This window comes from Tuber melanosporum, assembly GCF_000151645.1.
Source record: "Tuber melanosporum whole genome shotgun sequence assembly, scaffold_2, strain Mel28".
Classification (NCBI taxonomy): domain Eukaryota; kingdom Fungi; phylum Ascomycota; class Pezizomycetes; order Pezizales; family Tuberaceae; genus Tuber; species Tuber melanosporum.
The window spans coordinates 912,556-924,361 of record NW_003298863.1 but is presented as its reverse complement, the minus strand read 5'-3'; the positions used below and the strand labels follow the sequence as shown (position 1 = coordinate 924,361).

At 50.4% G+C, this 11,806-nt stretch overlaps 3 protein-coding genes; 1 reads left to right on the top strand and 2 right to left on the bottom strand.

Annotated features, from left to right (window-relative positions):
- Positions 1–263: 263 nt before the first annotated feature.
- Positions 264–3,119, bottom strand: GSTUM_00005567001 (uncharacterized protein). XM_002837694.2 has 1 exon: positions 264–3,119. Exon 1 carries the CDS (start codon positions 2,921–2,923, stop codon positions 344–346), a length of 2,580 nt encoding a protein of 859 aa, XP_002837740.1. The 5' UTR covers positions 2,924–3,119; the 3' UTR covers positions 264–343.
- Positions 3,120–6,764: 3,645 nt separating this feature from the next.
- On the top strand, positions 6,765–7,687 carry GSTUM_00005566001 (uncharacterized protein; the record flags this gene model as incomplete). XM_002837693.2 has 2 exons in its annotated part: positions 6,765–6,858; positions 6,979–7,687. 2 exons carry the CDS (start codon positions 6,765–6,767, stop codon positions 7,068–7,070), a joined length of 186 nt encoding a protein of 61 aa, XP_002837739.1. The 3' UTR covers positions 7,071–7,687.
- A 365-nt stretch (positions 7,688–8,052) lies between these two features.
- On the bottom strand, positions 8,053–9,396 carry GSTUM_00005565001 (uncharacterized protein; the record flags this gene model as incomplete). Its single annotated transcript, XM_002837692.1, has 1 exon — positions 8,053–9,396. One exon carries the CDS (start codon positions 9,394–9,396, stop codon positions 8,053–8,055), a length of 1,344 nt encoding a protein of 447 aa, XP_002837738.1.
- Between the last annotated feature and the right edge of the window lie 2,410 nt (positions 9,397–11,806).

Genomic DNA, 11,806 nt, shown 5'->3' with positions numbered 1-11,806 from the left:
CTTGATTTAAAACTCTATTACAGTATATTCTTCAAGATGTCCACCATATATCCCAACCATGCCGTACTGATCCGCCATGACTATAACGATATCGCAATCATACCTACCCAACGATCGCAGTCAAAACAATGCAAAACGCGAGGCACCATAAAAAAAATAAGAACAAAGATCGCTGGCCAAATCAAACCAAGCCAAACCCGCCCGCTACGCTAATAACAAAGACCCGGAACGACGGTATAATAGACGCAGAGAAAAGAAAAGGGAAAAAAAAAAAACGGTCATGACTAGAATATGACGAATGGATAGATACAAAGAAAACTCTTATATAAAGAACGTCAAGAAATCAAGAGTCATTACTCTCCCTATCAGCACTTTCGTACCCACCGTCTACATCACCATCTTCATCACCATCACCACCGCCATCGCCATCCGCATCCGCATCTCCCTCCTCAGTGCCCTCCGCCCCCTCGTCACCGCCAAGTGTCGTATGCTGACTATCCCGATTAGAACTACCGCAACTTTCTTCCAGTGGATGCTGGGTAAACCAGCCCAGCGTGGCAGGACTCAATCCCCATTCGTCCTCTCTGGCGCCTCCTCCCCTGCTGCCGCTACTCGCCCGGCGTATCAAGCAGCCGACACCAGCGCAACCATCGGGCGGATAAGAGCTACTCCTACCCGTGCCCGCGATACAGCTGACAGGGGTGACGCTACCTGTGTTAGCAGGGCTCGCGCCTCGAGAGAACTTACGCCCGACCTTGCGTCTTCCACTGGTGCTACTTGACGCCATTGAGCCCTTTCGGCTCCTTCTACGGGAAGGGAAGGGCACAGAAAGTTGTGGGCTGGGGATGCCGGCAGGGTCTGGGGCTTCCTCTTCTAATTGAAAGGGGCCGAATGATGAACCAGGGCTGTTGATAGCGGTGGTGAAAGATATGACGGGCTCGTCCAAGAAGGGTTTATAACTCCAGCACTCGTCGTCTGACCCCTCAGGTTTTGGGATATCATGGGAAGGTTCGTTCTCGATGGGGGTTTCGGTGAACTTTGGTAGTGATTTAATGTCGGACCAAGTTATCGTGGACGAACCGCTTGAGGGAAGGGGCGTGATGTACAAGACTTTCCGCCGGCCTTTCATCAGGCAGGTTCCGCGGAGGAATTCAACCGTCCAGATTCCATCCATCATTTCTCCCGGCCGGAGGTATTCGAGAGCGGTTTGTTTGTGGACTTTGCGTAGAGGCTGCCAGGTGCTGGTGCTCATTATGGGTTTTGTGGGGGTGGTGGTCGTGGAAGCCTGCGGGGAGAAGGAGGAGGCTTGGGAGTCGACCTCGAAAGAGCGACACCAGTCAAGGAGTTCGGAAAAGTTGGCTTCTATCTGGAGGGCAACGTCTCTGGCGGTTCCGGCGGTGATTCCCAGCGCTCTAACGAACCCGCGACTATACAAGCGACGATAAACCCTAGAGCGTATACCAAAGCTTTTCGGGACCATGCCGGGGGTTTCAGGTTCTCCCAACGCCCGGCAAGAGTATGTGAGGCCGGAAGTGGTGTTGGTGGATTGGGGATTACTACTTTCATATTGAGTTCCAGTTTCTGATTGGGCGCACGGATCAACCCATATGCCTTTCAATGGCGCTGGTGGGAGTAAGACTACTTCGATCACCCATGGGCGGGACATCGTGGGTGGGGCAACATCCTCCAGCTCCAAAAACCTAGATTCGTAGCCTTCCAGCACACCAAGCACGCGAGCAGTCGTTGCTTCTTTGTTCTCCCCAGTATTTGACGAAGAGGTTCCCGAAAAGCTAGTCGATGTACTCATGGTAGCTGTGAAACTTGCAGTAGTTGTCATATTGACTCCCTGTTGACTACTGCTGTCACCCAGGCCTTCCCGCTCCTGCCTCCGCCGTTTCCGTCGAATGCTTCCGTCACCCTGGCGTGAGTGCTTCCTTTTCTCACTGCGAGACTCGAGGAACGCCTCCATAGGGGCTAGGCGATCGCCGAGGCGATCCTCGAAACTTAGCACCTTGTTCTCAGACTCAATGCTCCGATCCTCGATCAACTCAATCTTCTCTTTCATCTCTTCCAACACCGAGCCGAACGTTTCCACGGTTTCGAGCCTCTCACTGTGCAATTTGAACTGCTCTCCATTAGCACGAAGGGCCGCGAAATTTGCCACAACATCCCTTCTAAGGTCAGCGAGTGCCTGTTTCATATCTGCGATCCCAGACGGCGGAATGGCGGTGGCAGTGGAGGCGGTCGCAGAGGCAGCCATCGACTGGATATTTTTGACAGATGCAGCAGTGGCCTCCAACTGGGTTCTCAAGTCTAGAACCATGGGGATCACATCCGCAATTAGATAATTGGTATTCTGGCTGTCTGGTTTTGACCCATGCTCGCTGCCGAGCTGCGAAGGTTGATAAGGTGGTTTTATCCGTCTAACAGTGAGCACGGAAGGACTCTGTTCGGAGGAACACGGATCACACTCTGTCGTCGTCCCACTGGCCACCGAAATCCCACTAGCTGCCACATTCACCCCCGAGCGATCCAGGCGTGCAGGCGTCTCCGTGTCCGAAATCTGCAGCGAATAGCGTCTCGAGGTGTTCTGTGCGAGCACAGTTCGAAGCGGGTTATCGACTGAATGAAAGCAAGCGTGATGACCGCAGTGACAATCCCCTGCATCCTCTCCTTCGTCCTCCTCCTCTTCCACCTCCTGGCACTCTTGCCGAAAGATTGCAGAAGTCAACCCCGCCGTTCCATCCCCAATCAATAGCTGCCGCTCCTCGCTAATCCGATTGACGCGTGGTGGCTCTCGGTTCTTTCTACCACCCTTACGTGCCCTCTTGCGTAGCCAGAAACGCTGGCATCCGCAATTATTTGCGATGGGCTGGGAGAGGTCATGGTAGTTACAGCCTCCCGTTGGCAATATCGATTCCATTATGACATGTTTGGATGAAAGGGGGTTTGAGAAGAATCGACAACGATTGACCAGCAAGCGAGCGAAGGGGAGAGGGGAGGGAAGGGAAGGGAAGGGACAAGAAGGGTCGGAGAGGGAGATGATAAGCCAAACTTACCGGATGGAAAAAGAAAGGAAGAAAGAAAAGCTTCCAGGGGACGGGAAGGAAATCCCTGGATCGAATTGGCAGGGAGGGGAGGGAAGAGGGAGGGAAGGAGGGAGAGAGGAAGGGAAAGTCTCAGAGTTTTTGAGAAAGGAGGGGCCACAAGGAACGTTTGTATCACCGAAACCGCCGGAACGGGTCTAGCTAACCGTCAGCACTCTGAGGTTTGCCTTGTGTCTTGGTATCAATCGTAGGGCGATGTAGAATGAGTCGGACAAAGTGCCGTATTCGCAGGATGAAGATAGCAGTATGTATCATACTGTATCTACTATAGAGTTGTTATTGTTGCCTCAAAACAGAGTCTATAAAAGGGCACAAATAAACAACCAGGCAAGGCGTTCTATAGAACTGCCGTCGTACTCTATCCGTATCATCCTATATAATGTTAGAAAAACCCCAATGCCGGCATCACACTCGGATATCCCACAATCACAATCGTGCAATTTCTCCAAACTCACAATCATTGCCCCTACCCACCTGAACAAAGTTGCACAATTGGAACGGGGCACCTCCCTCCACCTACCAAAGTTGATTAGAAAATAAGCCCCCCAAAAAACAGAAGAGCCATTCAACATCCACGGGCGCCAAAACAGGAACACGCTCCATCACGAGGTCCGTTCACCAAAAAGAACGATAAAAAGGGTCTGAGAGAAAACATAGCGGTAAATATTGAGGGAATAATCCCTGCCGATAATACACCATTTTATCATTAGTCCAAAGGGAGGGAGCCATCCTCCGGTATCATACCGTAGAAGCACCGACCGGAAAGGTTACCCGGAGAAGGACGGGGAGATTATTTAGGGAGACGGTATGTCCCGCGTAAGGGCGTGTGGATGTCGTTATCTGTTGATCCTGACTGGCGTCAACACGCATGTTTACTCGAGCACTGTGCTCTGCTGTACCCTACTGCGCTGTACTGCTAGATACTCGAGCACTTGGTAAGAATGAATTCGGTACTCCATAATCAACAGCAAACCCCGCAGTTTGGTTTTCATCGAATCCTTCATCATCAACTATACTCCATCTCCGACCAACAAACTTCGGTGCACCCGAGCACTGGCCCCGCCACTACCCAATGCAAAAATGCTCACCATCCTCCTCTCCCTCCTAAAAGAGCCCATCTTGCTGCTCCTCTCCCTGATCCACCCCCGCTTCCAACGGGACCACTTTGCACCTCACCCAACAGCTCCATTCGAAGGCTACTACACCCGAATACTGACCCCAGAAGCCACAATCCTCCTAATCCTCTCCTCCGTTCGAAAAGCCACACACAAACCCCACTACGTCCACTTCTCCTATCTCCCCCACCCTTCTTCCCCGTCCGAAGGAGAGAACTTTAGAATAGACCTCTTCCCAACAATAACCGACCAGCTGCTCCCCCGCACCTCGAGCAGCGACGTCCAGCCATTCAGGAGAATAGTAAGCGACGGGATAGGGGAATACACGATTACTCCTGAAAAGTAAACTTACTTGCTACGCTTTCCAGGGGGGGTAGAGGTGGATGTACAGCTTACGGAACGAACGCCGTGGTATAGGAGAGAGGAACTAAGTTCTCCTGAGGGCGCATTCGGGGAATTGGTCCATTTACTCCCGATACACTGGCACGTATTCTCCATCGACTCCCGCGCTGAATACCACATCCGTATACCAGAGAGAGCCGGACAGGAGGAAATTAGAGGCATTGGAAAAGCGCATATTGAGAAGAACTGGGGTGTAGCATTCCCGAGCGGCTGGACATGGGCTCAAGCCTTTTCACCCCCCAGAACCCCCACAGCTTCCAGTACTGCTCCTTCCCACGACGATGGAGCATTTAAACTAAGCCTCGCTGGTGGCCAAACCCTTCTCCAAAAAGCCTACCTCCTCTCATACACCTCGCCCACCACAACCCTTCGCTTCAAACCGCCATTCTCCCTCCTACCTTTGACCCTCTCGACACCCTTCTGTAGTGAGGAAATAGATTCCCGGGCGGGGCTTTTAAAAATTTCTGTGGCGAACTTTACGCACAAGATTGTACTTGCGGTCAAAGGACCAGAAATGCATCGAGGGTGGATTGGACTGCATTGTCCACTGAGCAGCGGGCATGGGAATGTTTTTGCGTACGAGAGCTTTGAGGGGGTTGTGGAGGTCTGCGTGTTTAGGAGGGGGTTGGGGGGGTGGGGTTACAAGTGGAGGGAGGTTGAGAGGAAGAGAATGGAAGGGTGTGCGCTGGAGTTTGGGGGTGGTTATAGCTTCAGAGTTCGGGCCGAAGGAGGAAAGTTTGACTAGGGTTGCAACGCGAATGTTTTTGCCCCAGCTAGTGTTGCATCGTGTATCATAGCCCAACTATGGTAGATCTAATCACAAGATATCACTCACATTATAGTCTCACAAGTTACTTTTTTTTTTTCGCCCCCTCTCCGCTATCGTGTCATACCTGACACATCCAGTATGATACCAGCAGTGTACCGGTACACTACGCCTACCCTCCCCTGAACCAAACTCAACTACAACCAACCACCCCACACAAACTACCCCGCAACACGATACCAAACTTAATATATGACTCACTCACACTCACCCCAAAACCCCAGAGCCTTGCACACCTACCCCCCCGCAGCCTAGCCAAGTGTCAACAAGCCAGCCCTAACAAAAACCCGAACATATGTAAGCCTGAGCCTGAGTCCCACTCTCAACACTTTCGTATGATACCACCCCTAACCAAAGCTATAGTCAACGCAGTATCATGACGGCTAAACCGGGAAATTAATAGAAGGTTGGGAGGGGGGGCAACAAGTTATATCTTGCATAGTTGGAACCGGTAGTTACGTTGTTTGCGTCGTAGAGTATTATCCTTGTGTGTGTGTGGGGGGGGGGTGGGAGGTAAGTGGGTATCGAGTGATTCCCAATGACGGTTAGTTTTTTTTGAGTATAGTATCATAGGGTAGGCGGTTGATACCGTGGCTAGGCTGGTGCGCTCCTTCCGGTACCGTGCTCCAATTGTGGCCGGTCCAAGTTCCTAAATGGGAACGGCCTCTTCTAGAAGGCTGTAATGGGATTTTTAGCTCTTGTATGGTTATTCAAGCAAGTCCTGGAACAGAACTAACTTAACTTGGGCTATGATTTCTTGTTTTCGTCCGGGGTCGTGCGAGAAGTCGTTGTGGTCGGAGTCGAAATTGAGGATGTTGTGGATGGCTTTGTCGAATAGTCTACTGCGACGTCGTTCCAATTGATGTTTTTGGGAGTGTTGGTGAATAGATTAAGGACAAGGTAAAGGTCATTGGAGGCTCTGAAAAGGGGTTCTTTACAAATTATCGGAGGAATTGTTTTTAAAGCATTTTTCTCAAGTGTTAATGGTTCGGTGTGCTCGGATTTTCCGAGAACTTTGGGTGGAGTCCACTACAAGTTTTTGGTTGACAGGCACCATGTCGTATCGTATCAGGGCTCGCTAGGCATCCACTTTGGATGGGTATGATAGGATGGGTGGGTAGGCAGGTAGATAGTCTTGGCAAGTTATCATACGGTCTATTTTGGAGGAGAGTGTTTTTTACATGGTAACGGTATTTGATGATTTGAATACATGTTTGAGTGGGTTGGATGGGGTAAGGTAAACAAAGGCAACCTAAGCGTTGGGTGGAGGGGCAGGGGTATGGGGGGGGGTACGGGTATTGGGTATGGGAAGGGATGGGAATCCTTGGATACATGTTAAGTTTTTTTTCCATTTTTCTTTTCCTTTTTCGGGTGGGGAGGGGCATAGATGGACTGACTGAGGGACTAAGTGAACCGCTCAAGAGACTGAAAAGGAAGGAAAAGGGGGGAAGGAGAGGAAGAAGAAAAGTTGGCACATAACGCCGAAAGCCATATCACCACTGAGGTATCATAGACATGCAAGCTCAAGGGAAGAACTGCTCCCGCGGGTTTCCATCCGTGCCCACCCTAACTCGTGAACCTCGGAACTCCACAGAAACCCTTAGGATAACCTCCGCATGACCGCCACCGCCATAGAGACGAAAGTCGGCCCGTCGCATTCCAACTCAAAAGTCACGTGCATACTTTGAATCAGTTGAGTAATGTTGCTGGTATCGGGTACAAATGATCCCAGAGCAATTGGCTCAGCCACTTATACACCTCGGGGGTCCCACGAGTCCCAAGAATGATTTTCTCTATATTGCCGCGAAGGTTGTAGCGGAGAAAGAGGTCTCGCTTGTAGAGTTCGGTAAGGAGATCGGGAGGAATATCTGGCCTAAACGGGTCACGAAAGTCGACTGGATCGAAGTGATAGGGTGTATCGACCACGGACCCTAGAGGGGGAGGGGAGAACGAGGATTAGCATTAAAATACAGGAGGGGTGGAAGGGAGAGAGGGGAGGGGGATATAGGAGAGCTCACAAGAACAGCCGAATCCACCTGTAATATTTGCGTGCGCTGTTAGCTTGTGGGCTAGGTTATGAGTGAATGTTAAACTTACCAAATTGTCTCATCATGTCCATATCCACAAGCGCCAAGTTGGATTCCAGCGCTGCTCCATATACTCCTTGGGCAGTCAGTTTCTCGCTCCAGTCCAGTCTGTGCATCCCTTTCAATGAGGTCTCAATCATCAGCCAAGAGAGTACTCGAAAAGGCAAAAAGTCCGCCACTGTATTATCAATTAGCCCGTTATCGCTATGGAGAGATAGGAAGCAAACAATTTGCGATCAGATCCTCTGGTCCAAACTCGCTAAGGACATCAGTATCGGCTTCAGTTAATGCGCTAAGCTCAAGGCCCTTCCGGATCCTTTGCGCTGCGAATTTCCACATTTTGACGTGGAACCAAACAATTCTTGGAGGGAAGGTGGACATGAATTTGGTTGTTGCTCTATTCACTTTGTTCCGCCAAGAAATCACAGTTCCACAGTGATCCGCGACAAAGGAGCGAAATTCCGTTAGTCGCATCGCTTGATGGGAATCATAGCGGAAGAGCTCGGGTGCTCCGCCTAGTGAGACAAGTAAGTAATTTGGTGCAGTAGGTTTATAGGGATGGTTAACATACCGAATTTATAATATGACTGGAGAAGCTCATTGTTCCTCAAGGCTTCCTTCATATTTTCGTATTCCTCAAGGGGTCTCACCCCTTCACTTGGATAGGGCTTGTCCCATAAGTTTAGCAAACGTTGCTTTTGATATCGCAAAGCAATGCGCGGCGTGAACTCTGGGAATACACTCAAGGGCGCGTCAAGCATGAAGTTCGGATTCCTGAGAAATGCCTCGAGTGATTTTACAAGGGATTTGTCTGAAACCCAAGTGATCGAACCAGTCGCTTCTTGTAACAAGAGTGTGTTTATCATATGGACCTGCTTGGTCTCCGCTTTGAATATTTCGAAGGTGAATTCGTCCTCTAACGTAGGCACTGGCCCACGCCTCCCAGGGAGCTTATAGCGGGTCTGGGGGGGCTTTATTTGCAAGTCCTGCAGTAAGGAATCGGCTTTTGGCCAGGCCTGCCATTCACGAAAAAATTTCAACCTCTTCTCCCATATCGGCCCGTCGCGAAGAAAATTCGATCGCAAGACCAAGACCAACCGTGGCGATAGAGGTGCCAGCTTGTGGTACTCAGTGACCGCCGGATCCTTCAGCCGAGGGGGTGAACCGTCGGCACCTGTACTTTCAAGGTTGGCGGTATCGAAGACAACGGGGCCCTCGAATATCCCGAATCCATTGTCGGTGATGACGAATTCGTCCTCGGGGGACTGTGGCTCACAGAAGGCCACGTACGATTCCGACATATGGAACACGTACATATTCGCATCGGCCGGAAACATTTCGCGGCCAATAGTGGTGAGCCACTCTCCATCTGCATCGATTTCCGTCCTCACAATCACCTCCAGATTTAGGAGCCAAACTTGACGTAGATCCGTGATGGATCTTTCCTTTAGGAACTCTCTGAGCATATCACGGTCGTTGTGCTTGTAAGTATCAATTGTCCCGGTATACTTGGACCAGAATTTGTGACTTCGGTACCTCATCACAAAGAGAAATTTGCGTAGGAGATTCCGGTCCTTGCGGGAGATGGAAAACTTGTACTCTCCGTTTTCATGGCCCCTCCTGATCCGACCGTAGATAATTGCCACACTACTTTCAAGCCTTGAAAGTAACTCCTCGACATGATAGACCTTCTCGTGATCTGCGTCTTTGTACATGTCGGGGATACCATAAGCCCTACCGACTTTGCAGTAATCGAGGACCCCAGATTTCAAGTCGTAAATCCTGATATACGGGTCCATAGCTGGATCGTACCTCGGTTTACGAGGTTTCCTCCCCCCTCTGCTACTAGGAACGTCCATTTCAATCTTGGCTTGGGGCTCGGGCTCTTGGGGAGCCTCTGAGGGGCCTGCTTCATCGGGCGAATCATCTTCGCCGCTATAAAGATTAGTAGCTTTCTCGATTGTACGGAGATCGAGTGATATCTACCCTCTGGAAGCTTCAGTATCCCCAGCGGTTATCCTTGCGGGTTTCTTTTTTCTTTGTTTCCTTTTTCTCCGGGCAGGTCGTGTTGACTCGTCGTAATTGGGCGGGGGCTGCACTGCGAAGGCCCGAAGAACAAATCTCGGGATATAATGGTGGTACTGCTCTTTTGCTTCGAGCGTGGGATTGGGCGCGTTCCGCATGTTTTCGCGTTGTGTGCTGCTCAAGGGCGGCGGGGTGCTTATATGTGAAGGTCTTTTTTATGTGAACGTCTGATGTGCGTATGGGTATATTAGGGAATATAAGGAATTGCTTTGGGCTCTCGGAATGATTAAGGATGCTGGAGGAATTCGGAGCGATTCGAGGGTTGATATTTATTGATAAACCACTACGGTAGGTTACTGACTGTAACCCCGCCTGGGAGTACTACCGGTAACGAGCACCTCAGTATTCAGCCATGTGGCTTACACTGACCTCTTCAGGCGTCTGTGCGGGTATGGTTGCACAGAGAGTTCGGAGTCATAAGCTGCAGCATATGATACAAAACGGCATATCACAATACCAGTACTGTACTCGAGCGCCGGCATTGCAGCGCATCCAATGTTCGAGCATTATTCTAATCCTATCATACTTGTATGATGAAACTTGGTATTGCACTAGGTACTGCACATACAAAATACTGCTCGGAAGAAAGCTGCTCTCCTCTCCTCCATTGCGCTTCATGCTCCACGTTTAGGAACGAGGTCTTATGAACGATTTGTCACTCCTGGTAGACTATATCACTACATACTTGGCAGTCCGACTGAGGTCGGCAATCGCTGTATCTTCCGGAGCACTTAAAACGGCACTATGCAGTACGGTAGGCTATCTAGGCCCTCCCGGAAGCCTCTTTTTTCTCTCTCGTTCGACAGCCCCATGGACCGTGCTATGATGGGCCAGATGAAGTGGAGCCATGCATCCAGGCGAGGGTCTTGGGGCCACATCGCCGTCCATATCTGTTACGAGAATCATCCATTTCCTGTAGCCTTTAAAATCGTACGCTAGATGGGAGACTTACCCGACATGGCTACATGGCACCGCTCCTCAAGAATTGGAGTATGACGCTGTGGCTAGAGTATCATCGAAGCCGCCAACACCGGTAATTTCCCTAGTGCTCCTAGGGCTGAGGAGATGTGTGTACGGTAGGGTGGACGCTTTAAACTGGCCAGTAGATTGGCCGTCGCAGAATGGTCTCCGCTGTCGGCAAAGCAACGATTGGCATGCGGGAAAGGTCGCGACAACGGAACAGCCACCGAACGCACCGAGCATTTCAGAGTAGAGTCCGCTTCAAGTTCTGGATCCTTGCGCAGATCCGAGAAGATCAATTGCAGCATCCCGGGGGCACAATTATCTGTCGGCTGCGGTCCAACCACTAGGCTTCACGGCAAGAATTGTTCAAGGTACAGTACCGGTACTTGTGCTGTGCTGTACGGCACTATGCAAGGTGGGCATGGTACTGTACAGGTATTCGAGTAGTCTCCTGATCCGCCAACTAAACCTTTACCCAACGCTGCATGCCTGACAGGTTTGACGCAGCTTTGATCTTGCTCAGCCCCCTTGCTCCATGCTGCGGGGTGTAAAATCGAATAAACAGCACAATTCGGTACGGCACCCGCTACGAAAGTTCTTCGAATCGGTAACGACGGCCAGCGACCCGCGAAAAAGAAAAAAACCAACCTTCGTTGAAAGTGGAAACCGACTACGTATCGTGAGTATAGGTGATCTAATTGAGCAAGTTAGTCTAATAGTAGTTGGATTGTCGGCGATCTGTCAGCTGTCGTGTGACCGTACGGTCTTTAGGGGACCATGATAATACCGGTATTTGATCGATACATTTCACTCCTGTGAGATTGATGGGCGATATCAGCCTTATTATTTAGTGCCGGTCTGTCTCAGCCCCTGCTCAAAAATTGACGTTGGAAACAGTAAAGTACAAGCAGCGGAAGGAGGATTTGTTCGAATGTCGTTTGAATATCGATAGAGGGGAACGAGGCTTGGTTTTTTTTTTTTTTTTTTTTTCGTCTCAAGAGAACATAAACGGACTTGGGCTGCGCCTTGTAGACGTGTCTCTTTCGTGAACGTCTTGCGGGGCCGCCATGAGAGTGCAGCAAGCGAATTCAAGGCATTAACTTGACGAGTGCGCTGTCGTGGCTTCTCGGTGAGCTACTCGAGTACAGCTCCATCGGGATTAACGGACAAGAGAGGGTTCAAAATTTAATATAATTTAATTCTATGCGTAGGCGGGTCGGC

What these genes read in the sequence shown, in the direction of transcription:
- GSTUM_00005567001 (XM_002837694.2), bottom strand. Translation starts at nt 2,923, where the DNA reads ATGGAATCGATATTGCCAACGGGAGGCTGTAACTACCATGACCTCTCC.